At 38.3% G+C, this 17,098-nt stretch overlaps 1 protein-coding gene across 2 annotated transcripts in view; it reads right to left on the reverse strand.

The window, feature by feature from the left end:
- Positions 1–17,098, reverse strand: part of NPAS3 (neuronal PAS domain protein 3) — a 588,621-nt gene that overhangs the window by 497,386 nt on the left and 74,137 nt on the right. Inside the window, exon 2 of one of the 2 annotated variants that reach the window (XM_071746154.1) lies at positions 13,476–13,565. The exons of the other annotated variant lie outside the window; for it this stretch is intronic. Within the exon in view, the coding sequence (XP_071602255.1) occupies positions 13,476–13,565 (90 nt within the window). The remainder of the gene's footprint in view (positions 1–13,475; positions 13,566–17,098) is intronic. 2 annotated transcript variants of the gene reach the window in all.

The following is a 17,098-nucleotide window of genomic DNA, read 5'->3' on the forward strand; positions in this document are numbered from 1 at the left end:
TTCCTAGAGCAAAGGAGTCCTGGTGAAGCCTTGATCCCCTTTGCAGAGCCTTACACTGAACAGCATTTTCTGCAACTCTCCAATTAATTGCAAACATCCTAACAACACACAGACCAAGAGTGTTCATATGCAGCTAAGAGTGAGACTACATGCATCAGGACTGTGGTTTTCTCCAGAAGCAACTGAAAGAAAACAAGAAACCTTCCATTTGCAACCATGATCATATTCCTGCTGTACCAACAACTTCTTGGAATTAGATGCCTCCAAGAGCTGTATGGCCAGTGCTAACTATGCTTTTAATAGGACCCAGGTGAGGAGGCACTACAACCCTGGAAGTTCAGAGAAGGACTCCACCTCCTTCAAGCATTGCTTAGGAAAAGGGCACTTACACTAATACAAGCCAGCGCATCGTAGGGTCAGACAATTCACATATAGAAAAGATCTGAACATCTGTGAAACATGACATTTGTTCAGGTTTCTTATGAATTCTTTAAAAATTCTAAAAGCAGAGTCTCCTTCAAATTAGGGGAAAAAAATCTACTCCTAGTTTTCTATCTAAAATAGATGGTGTCTGGTATAAGCTAGGGGAAGAACAAATAATCCATTGCTTGGACTATTCTTGCTGTAGCAAAGTAGGCATCAGTGCAGGAATGCATCTAAGTATCTAAGCAAGATAAATTTAAAAATCTGGAGCTTACAGTAGTCAGAAAAGTTAATGTAAATTTTTTACATTCTGGAATGTATTTCATTCCATTTGGTGACAGTGTCAATAATTAGATTACAGTTTAACCTCAAAGAGACATCTCAGGCCTGGAGCAATTGATTTGTTGCTTTTTTGACATCTCACAAAAGTTATAAACAGAACTTGCAAGAACACTTAGGGAGGAGGCAAGGTAAAAATAACCCATAATCAACAATTGGAAGAACTCTATCTAATGAAGTTGTCTTAACCTGTTTAATAAACTTAACTAATTTTCCCTGTTAAACAGTATCACGCTCCCATAAGACAAATCTACCAGCTGTGAACTTCACAGCCATTCAGCAGTACTCTTTTATGGATGATTATCTGATTCTATGCCTTTTCCAGCAATTTCAATGCCACAGTTAGCATTGATGCTGATACATGGTCTGGATACGTGCCTGATCGTCCTCAGGGTGATATGAATCAGAACTGCTTGTCTGTCATGCTGAGTCCAGCATATAGCATAACCATCCCCAGTAATCAAACAGCAATGCAGTGATTCTAAAAGCATGCTGCTACCCCTGGAAGTAAGCAGGCCTCCTGCTATGATTACCATAAAATGCTCTCCAAAGGCGTAAGATCCAGATGTTGCCCAAAGCACGCAGCAAAGTCTTGTGCCTGACTAAGTTGTGATCACCAGGCCCTTCACTTTTTTGGTTGAGAGATTTTTAAGGAGGTGAAAAAGCTCAGAGTTCTTCTGGAAAGTTTTTGTTTATATCATTTGATTTCAAGGCAAAGGAGCTCAACCATGTGGGATTTAGTATGAATAGCACTGTCACAATTCATCAGGCAAATCACACCATCAGCCGGATTCTGTGAAGACCCAAAGTGAAATATGTGAAGCAACAAAGAAGATTAGGTTTCTCACTCTCAAGTTAAGCCTACAACAAGAATACCTCAAATGACAAAAAACTTAATTATATTATGAAAAATAGGATTGATTTTTAAATGCAATACAGCACTTGGGCCTCTTTATGCTGATGACTATTCATTACAGAGTTGTGGAATGGCAACGTTGCTCCGAATTCTACACAAGAAGTCTTATTTTGTTGAGTTCTGAAATCAAAAGTGAATCACTAAAATCAGATGAGGTCTGCATTGGGAGCATTTTGCCAATAGAGCAATCTGGGTACACTACTGTGGCAAAACACTAAGCATGTAATCAGCTACATCAGCAAAGGTCAGCTTTGGACTCATACAGGATAATCACTACTTATTAGCAAAACAAGCATTATCAGTAAAAGAACAGTTTTGCAAGTAAAATAGTATCTGCTGCAGAGGTTTCTGCTGATCCAGCTCTGCCCAAGTAGGATACTACCCCATTTAAATACCTCCAATTGACCAGGCCATACCAAAATACACTATAGACTTAGCTTATATTCTGCTCTTAATCTTAGGTCAGTCTTTCACTCAAGATATTTTCATGATTTTCTATCCCTAGTGAATAACAAAAACTGTTCAGTTCAACTTACCAAGTTAGCAAAATATTCATATCCTTTTTACTATAACATACAGCTCAAAAGGTAAAGCATGACAGCATTCTTTAGGCAGAGAAAATCCTGCTAAGCAAAGCAACAGTATGTGCTATAGTAAAGAACAGTTATGATCAATACATTGATCGCTATTGGTCACTGATCACACAGGTGACAGACTGCCTCGTCTACAATCTAGTTGTAGGGAGAATCTGTGACTGTGGGATGCTTCCAGACAGCCCCAGGACTGACAGACTGCCAAACTTACTGCACCCTGCAGTGTGACTGGTTACACGAGCCCTTCTACAGCTTGAAAATCTTTGCCTTGTCTCCTTTCCCTGGACTATCTATATGCATATCACTGAGACTCCCCAGTGGAGAGTACTCAGAAATGACAGATTTTCCACTGGGGAAAGGGGGAATACACAACACACCCCCTCCTCCAGCCTGTGAAGCAGCATACACAGCAGCTTACATGAGAGGACATGCAGAAGAATGGGACAGTGCTTGTGTTCCCTCTCCAAATGCTGTGATTTCCTCCAACATTAGAGGTAGCAAAGGTAATAACAGGTAGTAAAGTTCACTGCAGCTGCAATGCTTGCAGACCTACATCCCTAAGCATGTAAATGAATCACTGGAATTTAAAAAGCTTGTGGAAAACTATACAGGACACTTCTGTGCAAGGAGAAGAGCAATCAGCGAATAGAAATTCACCAGCCCAAGAACTCCACAAAGATGTGTAAGGGCCCTGGCTGCGAGTCAGCTGTGGAGGTAGCACACTGCAGCGTCACAGCCAGCCACGGACAGCTACATGAAATTAATTCATTCAACTGCTGCTCCATTCCCCACAGTCCATTTAACTGACTTTTGTGCAGAGGTAGGGGAATTTCACCTTTTGTACAGATGCAGCTGGAAAGATTTTACACACAAATTATTCCCAGTACACAACACATACTCTAACTAGTGCAATCTGATTAAATGGTACATGGTACAGCATCTTAAACTACTCTGCATCACAGTCTGCGACCTCAAAGATGGCACAGGCCCAACATCACCTACAAAACTGGAAGAGAAAGTTCAGTGCAACTACAACAGGCAGAAGTATCTGCTTTCATGAATGCCCTGTTTCTCAATAAGCAGAGAACTTCCAAGTGTGTCAGTGTCTTTCCTTATTGTTGATTGGGCTGGGGCTTTTTTGGTATTTCTGAAAACTTTACTCCCTGTTTAACAGAAATTAAGGGCTAATCCTAACTATATAGTCTTTGCTTCATATGGTATTAGAGTTTCCTTTGTTGCTGTTCTTTGGTTTTTCTGGGTTGTTAAGAGAACAATACAGGATTGGTTTGTATCTAAAAAGGACAAATTAAAAATCATAACCTTCCTATTGCACTCAAGTATGCTTTATTCTTCGTTTTATTTTTCCCTAAAGTTACTGTATTTTCTTTTCCAAATTGTATATTTACATGCCTACATGTGCATCTGTATATACAAACTTGGAATTTTCAAGACCACAGACATCTAAAAAAATGTTTTAAAAAAAGATGTACATCTTCGCATGTTTTAACTGGAGCAGTATTTGTCTTAAAGGGAAAGTAAACCAAAATATATCCTTTAAATGACTTCATATTGTTATCATACAGGAATTTTAGCAGATAGTCAGACGTTTTGTCATAGATAAATCAAGTCTAATATTTCTGCATCGAGATGGGAAACATGAAATGTGTCACTTGAATCATGAAGCCCTATGCTTAGATGGAAAAATTAATAGTTTAAGGCTTAAATTAAGTCATTTAGCTATCTAAAACAATGTACAGTACTGCATGTGTCTAAGTGGCCAACATAAGGAAAAAAAAAGTCTTCAGAGCATGATTTTGAGGATTGCTCAAAGAAATCCTTCTGAAGGGTGGAGGAAAAATGAGGGACTAAATGTTACCTGAAGCTTCATTCCTTCCAAACTCTGAATTTATTTTTCAATAAAGCACTATGCTTGATGACTTATTTAATCTTCTAGCAACTTGAAAAGCAGAGTTCATTGTAAATAAACTCATTTGGAAATGAAATTATTCTTAATTGATTTAAGAAAACTAATATGACAGATTTTAGGGTTATGAAAACCACCTCTTTTGCCTTCACATGAATTTTCAAGGGAGAATTTTCTTCATTTCCACAGCATCACTATGCAAAACAAGCCCCACATAACTTTAAAGAAGCCATCCCATACTGCTGCAAGTAAAGAGAGAAGGCTCACAACTCACTGCCCCTGTTTGGCTGCAACTTCTCCATGCTGGCAGCCCTCATCTACTCCCACCCATTATGACCAGCAGCTCTGAAACGTGGATTAGTTCTACACCAAGTACTCTCTGTAGGGAAAGAACTCCTTGAGCCCTTTATTCTCTATGCAGTACCCATGCAGCAGAATTAATCTGTGGTATGAAAGAAAAAAATCCTTCACAGTAAAATTTGCAGATGACACAGAAGATAATATAATGGTAAATACCAGGGACTTGTCAGTTCCACAGATTGCATTGCAGTGTGGGCTCAGCTGAGTAAGATGTGTTTTAACACAGCTGAGCACAAAGCTGTCTATCCAGTAACTAAGAGCACAGATTCCAAACAAAGACAATATAACAACATAGGAAGAGACATATAGATGATGGATAACCAAATTAATATTAGGCTACAGTGCAATACCCTGGCTACAGCAGCAAAAAAGAACCTTTGATGTAAAAGGAAGTAAACACAGAGTAGAAACAAGAAAGGATTTTAAAAATCACTTCCCAGGTCGAGACAGAGAATCTTTCCCTTTGAAAGGGCATGGAGCAATGTGGTTCAAGTTTGCATCTGTGATCCCCGAGCACTACCACAGGAAAAAACAATGGACTATATCAGCATTCGGACTAGAAAAACTGCAACAAGCAGCCACAAGAAGCATTCATATTCTGGAGAACTTCCCATGCTAATAATGCAAAACCTGTGTCAAGGAGGAAGATAAATGATGACAGTGTTATTAAGCCTACAAATATTAAATGTGGGTGAGGGCAAGAACTAAGGAGTATCAAGAATACTACAGGAGTACATGTCCAGGTTCCTAATGCTGGACTTGGAATATTTCAGCTATGTAAAAGTTAGAAAATTTCAGACTGGAAGGTAATAGTACTTTAGCATTAAACAAAGTTCACCTAAAGAAAGGCAGGATTTTCTTTCACCTGAAGTTCTTATAATCAGCATTTTCCTTCTAAAAAGAACCAGAATTTACAAGGCTATGTTGCTATTTTTTATTGCTCTTTTAAATCAAAAGAAGGAAAAGTGCTGGATCTCTGCCTTTCAAAAACATGCATACAAGTGATATTTTGAATATCCTTGGCATTGGTGTTTCTGCATATGTGCAACACAGCAAGTTCTGAAGAAATATGGGAAAAGTAAAACCTTGCTAAATACAAAGAATATTTCAGTCACAAATAATTTGATTAACCTCTCTATTTAAAAAAAAAAACAAACAAAACCAAAACAAAACAAAACAAACAAACAAAAAAAAAAAAAAAAAAAAAAAAACAAAAAAAAAACACAGCACAAAACCTTTCAAAGAAAGAACCTTTTAAACCTGAAATGAAGATGAAAATCTACAGAAACTGGTTCTGAATATCAAATCTTTCTTCACAGGAAATTAGCAGACCATGAATACCATCCTGTTTAAAGGGTGTGGTTGAGGGACCAGGTAACTGCCTAAATGGTCAACTGACCACATTCACTTCAGGATTTAAGTCAGAGTAGTTATTACAGTTAAATATTGCACAGCTTTTGTGATTTTTCAAAAGCTCTCGAACTATAAACTCAATAGGATTTTGTAAACCTAAACACTGTCCTTTATCAATGCTAAGTGCAAGACTTCCAGGTAACATGTATATATCACATCTACTCTCTGTTATGGCTACATTTCATTAATCTCACAACTTTGAAAGCCAGTGCAACATATTCCTGTGCAATAATAGAAGCCGAAGTACAAAAATTCATTATTGAAAAATTGTACTTCTTGAGTGCTGTTCTCTCAAACGCTCCAGTCAGCCAAGGATTAGATATTTAACTTATTGCTAATGAGTGATCATTAATCATTTTAAAGTGACACAGCTAATCTCCTTTCTTACCCAGAGAAAGCCCACTCACATCTTACATGTAAGGAGATGGTAGCTCACTTTGGGATGCATTTTAAAACTTGGTTAAAGACCAAAAAGATTTCTCAAACAGCTCAGCACAGAAAACCTACAGATACGGTCAAAGCTACACAAAGTGGGAGCAGACAGAGGCAGCTGTAGAAGTGATAGTTTTGCCAGGCAGCCTCACAGAGGCTGTAAGAAGCAGGTGATTTATAACAAAAGGCCTGTTATGCGAGCTATCAGTGGCTTCTTTGCTATTTACTGGGAAAGAATTAGGTTATTAGCTTTCAATATTTTTGAAGAGGTCAAATTTATGTAGATAAGATCCATAGAGTCGTCTTAAAAAAAAAAGGAAACAAACAGCACTATTAAATTCACATCACAAGGAGAAAAATGAAAATGAGAAGTGGAGAAACAGCACTACAAGCAGATGGGGGCTTTTCCTTCCTGGTTGTACTAGAGTAGATCAAAATAAATAACAGCTTCTTCAGTATGTTCTCTCTTAGGTAAACCTCTAATGTGGGACACTAAAATCATTGTTGGGACAGAACCTTATGTACTTACAGCACTAACCTGAATGACAGCCCTGTTGTCCTTCATGTTATCTGTTTCTCTTGCAACTAAAATAATTGCTGCAGACTGCTGAATCTTTTCCTCAGCTACAGTGTATAAGAGGAGTCAGGATATACAAACAAAAAATCTGAGGAGTCTTACATTTTTCTATGTCAGTTTATGTGCAGCAGCACCACCAAGAAACAAAAAGATGGAAAAACATAGTGACATCTTGACTATTACCAACTTCTCTGTGCTGTTTAAATGTCTATAATGACCTGAACCAGCACAGCCAGCTGCAGAGCCATCAGCAGGAGGTTTTAACCCACTTTCACCAAGTTCTGAATCTTCTTTTGGAACTATGTGCTCCTCCTCTGCAAGTCTTTTACTGCTTTTTCCACATTAAGGTGGTAATGAGCACTGCAGACTATTTCAAAAAGCCTGAGAAATCCTTCCTCTTCTTATGTTCTGAATCTGGTTGAATTCCTTCATTAGAAACCCTGGGAGAATTATATAAATCATTAACAAGGTTTATATTCTCCTTTATGCTGTCTACCAGGGCCATGAAATTTCTTGGGCATGCAAAGCATTTCTGGCTTTGTTTTATCCATTTTATAAATAATCAAAACTTAATTTAAACCTTGGAGGCCAATAGGAATGGTTTAGCCTTGTGCCTCCTATTCTCAGTGTTACAAATAGTTAAGGGTTTGAGTCAACATATGGACTGCAGGGAGCTTATTTTGGTCTGCTAAGTGTGGATCTTCTGAGCACTTAGAGGCTCAGAAGAAGCCTCTGCTGGATCCGTTGTTTGTGAGAAGAAATTCTCAGTGATGTGAGAAGCTGGAGGACATCTTAGGCACAGTGATCAAGAAACACTAGAGTTTATCATCCATGGAGAAAAAAGAAGGGGGGGGACAGCAGAAGTGCCACCTTGGACTTCCAGAAGGCAGATTTTGGCCTGTTTAAGGACCTGGTCTGAAAAGCAAAGAAATTCAGGAATATTCAGGCTGAACATTCTTCAAGCAGGAGGTCTTAAAGGTGCAGGAGTAGGCTATCTTCATGTGTCAAAAGACAAGCTGTTGGGGAACAAGACAAGCCTGGCTGAACACAGAGCTTCAGCTGGAACTCAGGAAAAAAAAGAAAAGTTTGACCTTTGGAAGAAGGGGCAGGCCACTCAAGGGGACTACAAAGATGTCTTAGAATCACAGACTGGCTAGGATTGGAAGGTACCTTAAAGATTATCTAGTTCCAATCCCTCCACCATGGGAAGGGACACCTCAGACTAGAGATCAGGCTGCTCATGAGGTTATGCAGAGAGAAAATTAGAAAAGCCCAATCTCAGCTAAAATTTAATCTGGCTTCTTCCATGAAAGACAATAAAAATATTTCTATAAATACATTAGCAACAAAAGAAAGGCTAAGAGAACATCCATCCTTTATTGGGTGCAGGGGGGGAAACATACTGAAAAGGGTTCAGTATAGTACCTGCCTTCTTTGCCTTAGTTTTTAGTAGTAGCATCAATTGTTCTCTGGTTACTGAGCTGTGAGACTGGGACAGGAACCAGAATGAAGCCCCTACAAGAGGGGAAAGAGTTTGCAACCTGCTACACCACTTAGACACACACAAGTCTATGGGACCAGATGGGATCCATCTAAGGGTACTGAGGAATCTGGCAGAAGAGCTTGCAACACCACCTGGTAAGTTTATAGATCACATCAAGCTAGGCAGAGTGTTGAGATGAGGGCAGAAAGGCTCTGCAGAGGGCCCTGGACAAGATGGATTGATGGGCTCGATTGCTGATGGATTGATGGGCTGAGGCCAAAAGTATGAGGCTGAGGCTGAGTGTTGAGTCCTGCACTTGGAGGCAGGTTTCAGGGAGTGTCTAGAAAGCTGCACAGAGGAAAAGGAGCTGGAGGTGCTGGTTGACAGCCAGCTGAGAATGAGCCACTTCAGGTGGCCAAAGAGCATCCTGACTTGTATCAGAATTCAGAATACAGAATTTCTGTATCAGAAATAGTGTAGCCAGCAGGACTAGAAAGGTGATTGACCCCCTGTGCTTGACACTGGTGAGGCCACACCTCAAATATTGTGTTCAGTTTTGGGATCACTACAAAAAGGATAGTGAGGTGCTGGAGCATGTCCAAAGAAGGGCAATGAAGCCAGTGAAGCATCTGGAGCACAAGTCTCATGATGAGCATCTGAGGAAACTAGGGCTGTTTAGCCTGGAGAAAAGAAGGCTGAAGGGAGATCTTATTGCTCCCTACAGCTGCCCGAAAGGAGATCATAGCGAGGAGGGTGCTGGTTTCTTCTCCCAAGTAACATGTGATAAGACAAGAGAAAATGGCTGCAGTTTGTGCCAGCAAAAGTTTACATTGGATATCAGAAAAAAATTCTATACTCAAAGAGTTGCCAAACACTAGAAGAGGCTGCCCAAGGAAGTGGTTGAGTCACCACCCAAAGGCATGTTGGTGTTAGACACACAGTTTAGTGATGGACTTGACAGGTTAAGTTAGAAGTTGAAGTTCACCTTCAAGGTCCTTTCCACCCTAAATGATTCTATGGTAATGTGTATATGACCAAGCTACACCTGTCAAGTTAAACTGCTTCACTTCATACCTATAAATCAGTGAGCCTTCTGTTCTGTGCTCATTTCACTAACTTGCGGAGAAATAAAGCAAAAAGAGCTAATCAGACCATAGCTGCATTTCTGGGATTTAAATAAGCGAGATGTTTTCCTTACATACTGATAACATCCTCTGCATTTCAGGGGAAATACCTTGCAGTACAAACTCTTCCTCTACACTAAACTCCTAGAGAAAGAAACAATATTTAATTCTGCTGAATATGGACAAGAAGAGATGAGGAAGAGAGAGATGAAGAGATGATTCTTCTACCTTTGCTTTGGAGACAGCACGTAGCAGCCAAACAGAACATCTTCCCTCCTGGCCCAGGAGATACTGTGAAGGGTCACTCAATGAATGGAGGAACTTCCTCCAAAACACAATATATCCTCCACTTGTACACAATAGGAACTTCCAGCAGACAAGCCATTAAAAAAAAAAAACAGCCCAAAAAAAACCCCAACACCACACACACACACACACACACACAAGAAAAACCCCACACCACACCAAACCAACCTATTCTTTATGGACAATTATTCCTTGTAGTTTAGAAAGAAATAAAATGGGAGCAGGGGCTGGGAGCTGTTCTCCTCTTGGCTACCTCTGGAGACCATCTACCCAGGCAAGCAGAAGAAAGGATTTTAAGCCTGGGCAAGAGGGGAAAATGTTGGCAGTTTGGTTACAGTGAAGTAGCTAGAACTGAACAAGAAATATTTATGTTGTCGTTTTTGTTTGACGTGACAAAAGAAGAGCCTTGACATTCCTAGATACGGATGTGGGGACTGAGAAAGGGGAAATATTCAGGAGTTGAAGGACAGACCAGTATTCCAGACCAGTAACTGACAGGCCTCTGGTTTTACCTCCACAGCTTGAGACATGTCATCTATCTCAAAAACCACAACAGTAAAATCTTTAAAGACTGCTTTGTGTGTTAGTCTCTACTAGCAGTGAACACAATTTGGGATTATTTTTAAGCTTTCTTTACAGCTTCTTAGAAAGCATACTTTAATGCTCAGCCACCCAAAATAACACAGATTCATGGGAATCAAGTTGATGGACAACAGGGATGGGGGAGAAAGTATGGAATCAAACTTCTATTTTTTGTCAGTAGCTTTTAAAACTTTGTGTTCCACTCTTTTGTGAGCAAGATACCTAGTGACAGTCATGAGACCAATTGCAAGAGGATTCTAAATAACCAAGAGGACTCTGTATTAAAATATTTACTATTTTGTCTATTTTTAATATATTAGTTAACATAATCATTAGTCCAGTTCCTCATTAACTTGTGTTGCAAAAAGCTCTTTACATTGTTTTCATATTTCTATATTGTATTTACTAATCTACACCTTTCAGAACTACTAAAAACTGTTATTTCTAATATGTACTACCACTAAGATTTAACTAAAAAGGCCACTTCCCCAGATGTTCTCTAAAAAGTATTTTTGGATTAGAAACACATGGCATGATCCATTCAGATTTTTACAGAAAGGATCAGACTATCTTGATTTCAACTGATAAGTAGCTTTACACAAAATATCTTTAGTAGGTGCACAGTCAAGCATAAATCCATAGTAGCCTCTCTGCATAATACTACTACTTTCAAATTTAAAATGGGCTGGAGAAAAAACACTCAGGCCCCCAAATCCATGATTCCACGTCCTATCCTACTCTGTAAGACCAGTCCTTAAAATTTCTTTAACTTTTAGAATAAGTAGCTTGCTGTCTTGTGTCCAGCCCAGAAATTATCCTACAAGAAGAAGGAAGGTTGCGCAGCTCTGTTAACCACCAGATGACTTTTTCCATCCCTTCTCTCTTCCCCATCTAATCAGGGGGTAGATTGAGCCTGCATGAGAGAAGCACATGAACATCTAGTACCAAATGTTCTCATGTCTTGGACCACTAAAGTATAAGATTTAAAAGCGCAATAAAAAAGTTGTTTTGTTTTGGTTATAGAGAAGTTTTCCGTAACTTGCTACATCACTGGTAATGAATTGCTGTGTGGAAAAGTAGCAAAACCATCTGCTGGGAAAAGGAGAGAAATAATGCCTCAGAGAACTTAAATAGCATGGAAGAATTATCAAGAGAAAAATTCACTAATCAAAAAAATTGCTCTATATTTTCTGTAGAAAGACCTAAATTCTGGTTTTCAAAAAGAATACATAATTTTTACAAGTGAACTGGCTTACAACACTTCAAAATTCATATTTCAGGTATGACAAGACAGATGTCAAATGCAACACTTTCCTTGCCAGTCAGATTTCTGAAAATCCGTTTAGCCAATGTCTGTTCCCAACTGTATACCTACTTGAAGTGCATATCTACTACTCTATTTTGTGGTCATCAGATCTAACTGTTTTTAACTACATTGACTATAAATTTATCTAACTTCAAGAATTAAGAAAATCAACTATTCACAGTGTTCAGCGCAAAGCCATGGCTGCATTTAACACTCATGACAAACTGTGCCAAGCTCTCTTATTTCCACAAATCTTCAAATTTCAAAACCCACAAACTTAAAGATACTGAAGTTGTTCTAAAAACGGATGCAAACAGTGCACAACAAATCTGCTTCATACATTTTTATGCTTACTGAAGTCACATGAAAAGTAAAATCATTGAAGTTAAGTTCTATGGTAACATTTAAATTCATACTAGATCTAGACTGCCTCTGTTACCCTGGACACTCCCATTATTTGGGGAGAGAGAGTGAAAACCATGAAAAATTCAAAGTCAGTGTAAAGTCACAATTATAATTTTGTCTCACCAAGTCACAATAAGGCTGTAATATTGATAAACCTACATTTCTCCTTTCAATTCTGTAATGGAAATAATTCTTCATTTAAGCTCAAGTAACAGCTTTTATTAATGTTACTAAGAAGATTCGGAAACAAGCAGCAAGTGATAGAATAAAAAGAGGGGATGAGAGAATATGACCTAAAAAATCATGATCATTTGACTACATTGCTAAAGAAACATGGCATTGCAATACTGAGTACAACTGATCTTTAGCAGTTAAGGTTTTTTGGAAAATGGAATTCATTATAGAGAAGATGATAACAACACTGAGATGGGAAACAAGAAAATAGCTGGGGTGTGGAAAGTAAACACTAAGTAACAAAGCAGTTTCAAAATCCAGTGAGATAACAGAAATTTCATAATGCATTTCCAACATATTGATTTCCAACATATTAATACAAAATCATCTACAATACACCTATAGAGCAAATACTTTTCAATTCCATGTAGAAATATTGCATTAAATCCTTATTGTGGTAGGAACTTCAGCGACTGCAAAAGTAACAGAAGTCAAGCACCTTGCATTTGCCTGCCCACAGCAATAGCACTGTCAGAAGCACCAGGAACACTGTCACATTACACACAAAAGCTGGCTCTGTTAGGGCAATGGACAAAGGCAAATGACTGCAAAGCAAGAGGACTCAACTTCAATTTAACTGTCCTGTAAGGTACATACTAATTAGCTGCAAAGCTATGAAATCCTAGCTAGCATGTTAAGTCTGCTACATGACAGTATAATTTGACTTCTTAAAGGATTATGCAAATTACAACTCATCATTCCATTACACGACTGAAAAAAGTGACAGCTAATTTATACATAACACACCTTTCAAATCCCTAAGATGTGAAGCACCTGTGCAATACATTTTGCCTAGATTTTCTAGTGTATACATTCTTGCTTATTGCACTGTACAGAAGCATATCTAAGAGATTTAGTAAAGTCATAGGGTTTTTCGCTTTTTAGCTTTTAAAGCACAAACCCAAAGAATTAAACAACACATCTCTGTCCCTGCTGTAGAGGTTTTGCACACGAGTAGAAGTGTAAGGTTTCAAAACACGGGTAATGTCTGTATAGAGGGACAGCACGAGCACTAAATGCACGAGCTAGAGGCAAGACTCACACAGATTTCAACATACTTCTGGTAGGCAGATTCACAGTAGATTCCGTCATATCTGTAGATTTTCCTACATTCTGATTGGTTGGGCAGAGGATGCTGGACAGTTATTCTGTAGAGGCATCAAAAACAGATAGACATGACCAGAGGTTCTCTACAGGTAACTGTAATGCAGGACAAATCAGTATGTTGAAATGGATTTTTTAATTTATTTTTAAATTAAAAACCTTTCTGATCTCTTCAAATCAATTGCCTTGTGCACATAACATCCAGAGTTTCCACTTTTCAAAATTTGCACTGAGAGTAAACTAAGCTTCCATTCTCCACAGGAACGGTGGATATTTTCCCATCAAATAAAAGTGGAAGGGGTAAGGAATTTTATGAACCAAATTGATATTTTACAGAGTTTGCGTATACACAATAGTGCTTATAAAATTGATTATGTATTGTTTACTGTTGCAATCCTTCCTTAGGCTGAACATCCATTTATATCAGCTGGGAGTTTGTCCAGACAAAGACCAAATAACCCTCCAATTTAAATTGTCAACAGCAATTCTCACATTTGCACAGAATGGGGATGTTGTGGCATTATGAGGACTGTGATTGAAGGTGCTCAGCACCATCTGAATAATGCCATATGTTCTCAGATTGACTGAAAGAAAATGAAAGTGATTGGCAGCAATCAGGAGGTGCGCAGCATCTTGTAAAATCAAGCCCTAAAAGATTTGTCAATCATTCTATTATTCATCCCTCCCCAACTCCCTGTTAGCAGAAAATATAATTTGGCTATAAAAATTCAATGTTGTTTTTAAAATATACTTGGGAATTGCACACAAAACAGTACCCACCAATTGTCTGTTTTTGTTTTTTTTTTAACCCTCCTTCTCTGGAATAAAAACACATTTCAGATGCTTTTGTATTAACAACTTTTTCAATTTTAATTTAATGACAGTTCACAAGAGTGAATAGAAATTAGAGAAACTTTATTGATTTCTTAAAATGTAGAATTTTAGGCTGTGAATTTTTAAAAAACAAATATTCTTGTCAATACATTTTTTTTTCAAATATACATTTTTTTTTCAGTATGACATCTATACAGCTCTAAGCTAGTCTTTTTTTTTTTTTTTAATCATATTTCTTTCAGTAGTAATTTGAAACTAGGGGTATAAGAAAAAAAACTTAGTATCATTATCCAGCAAAAAGCTTTACAATGAAATTTAAAGTTATGTACTGTGGAAACTGAGGGCTTTCCTCAATAAGACTGCACCCTACGCAGAGTGGCAGACACATTTCAGTTCTTAGCAGGCCTGGCCCTTTGGAAGCCTGCTCCAAGGATGCCTCAGCAGTGGTTTTGGCCCATGGGAACCCACATGCAAGAGGGAGGAGACAGCTACGTGATAAAGGCAGGACCAAACACCTCCAAATCCTGATGCGCCTGCATTCACCAATTAAAGCATCACTAGAGACTTATTTGATACCCAGGGCCTTTAAGTTAGAAACCTAAGCACCATACACAGCATGCGAGGAACACTAAGTACCTTAAAATGGGATTTGCAAAACAAGTGCAATTGGCAGGGAACCACTGAAGCTAGAAAAAAAAAAGAAAAAAGAAAAAAGAAAAAAAGAAAATCCAGAAGGGAGTTTTTTCTGTGTTGCTTGTGTCTTGAGAGACACAAGCACTTGACTCTGGGTCACTCTAAAGTGAGAGGTCCATTAACTCCTCCTGCTAAAACAACAGTATAATAAAAAAAAATAAAAAAAAAAAAAAAATTAGGATTCATTGGTTGCAAGACAGGAAGCCAGTAAGAGTATGCTATATTAAAAGTCATTCAGGAATGCATAAGCAGTCCTTGCAAAAACTATCAGAATACTTCCCAGATGAGTGCTCTCATCACAGGACTTCAGAATTATGCTCTTTCTTCCACCAGTTCTCTGGACAAATGAACCTTGAATAGTAATACTGATTACTGCTATTACTTGAATAGTTAAACAAGAGGAGTAGAATATGGCTCACTCCAGACAACCTTTGTTTTGAAGTAGTTATATGCCACTCTTCTGGGAAGAGGAAGATGTGGGCTTGGACACCATTGTGATGAAATAAGTCCTAAAAAAAAGTCTTCCCTGCACCACCCTGGTGTAGAATACCTCTCAGCTAGCTTCTGGTTGGTTTAGGCTTTATGACACAGGCAGTCACTGCTCTTTTATCCAATTGATGACACAACAAACTGAAACACAGGAGGTTCCATCAGAACACCGGGAAACACTTTTTTACTGCAAAGGTGATGGAGCATTGGAACAAGTTGCCCAGAAAGGTTGTGGAATCTCCAGCAGGGAAACACAGTCCAGGTGCCCCTGCTTTTCCAAGCCAGAAGGACCAGACCAAACAACCTTCCAACCTCAACTATACTGTGATTCCAGCCCAGATCAGAGTTTTGGACTGTGAATCAGCCACAGTCCAAGTTTACATCTAACAAGAATTAGATGGCACAACCAAAAGATGTAGAGCAGAACATGGAATTTTTTTTTTTTTTTTTTTTTTTTTTTTGGACAGGGGGAGTATTCATGTTTATGGCTTTTGTTTATTTTAAATTATACAATATGAGGCTCATACAAAACAGCAGCTGCTGTGGATCCTAGTCTGAGGGAAGTCTCTCTTCTCTCTATATGGGACTGGAAGCCACTTCATGAGCCAAGATCCCATTATCTTTTTTGGACCCAGTGTTCTCTTACCAATTTTGTTTAAAGGGTTATTTTATTAAACATTCCCCCTCTGCTGCAACAGAAATAATAATTTTTAAAATAAATCATAATCCGAAACACTGAGCCAAATAAGACATCAATGTTAATCTCTTAAAATCCCACTGACTTCATTGAGTTTGCATGGCAACTAAATTAGCACAGAATGGGTCCTATTGTGTTTAACCTGAAAAAGCAAACAGTCCTGAGACACTATGGAATACATTTCAAAGTGCACACCATGTTTTTAACCATACAGCAAACACCTAGAGCGAAGCTTTGGGGGGAAAAAAAAAAAAAAGTAAAACCCCTGCATTTTCTTGTACGATGTTTGTGTCTTATTGTTAAGGTTTATTTTAGCATGGTAAGTGTATTTCCACAAATGGACTTCTATGCCCAATACAGACTATGCTTGTATTTTATGCATTTAGAAGCTGCCAAACACCATCACACTCATTTGCCCTCTGTCCTATCTTCTTTAGCTGTCATTTAATAGATTTACATTTACAATTAATTATCATCTGATAACTATGAGGCTGCGGGTCAGAAATAGGTCAGAAATGTAGACTACCTCACAGAACAGCTTATTCAGCATTCCTTACGGGGGGGGGGGGGCAGTGGGGGTTGGAAACCAACAGAAAAAAAAAACAAAAACAAACCAACAAACTAGACAAAACCCAAATGCACAAAACATAGAAAAAGTTAACAAGAATTACTGGTTAATATCCAAAAGAAAAAGTTTTCCAACACTTGGCTGAGGTTTTTTTCACCCCTTTAAAAAGAAAATTTGACAATCTTCACTAAACTAATTTTGCTAACGTATTTTTAGCACATTACGTCAGCAGATAGAGTATCTCTCAAGTTCCACACACAAAATTGATTTAGCTCAAGATAAAACTGTATATTGGC

This window comes from Heliangelus exortis, chromosome 5 (assembly GCF_036169615.1).
Source record: "Heliangelus exortis chromosome 5, bHelExo1.hap1, whole genome shotgun sequence".
NCBI classification, from domain to species: Eukaryota; Metazoa; Chordata; class Aves; order Apodiformes; family Trochilidae; genus Heliangelus; species Heliangelus exortis.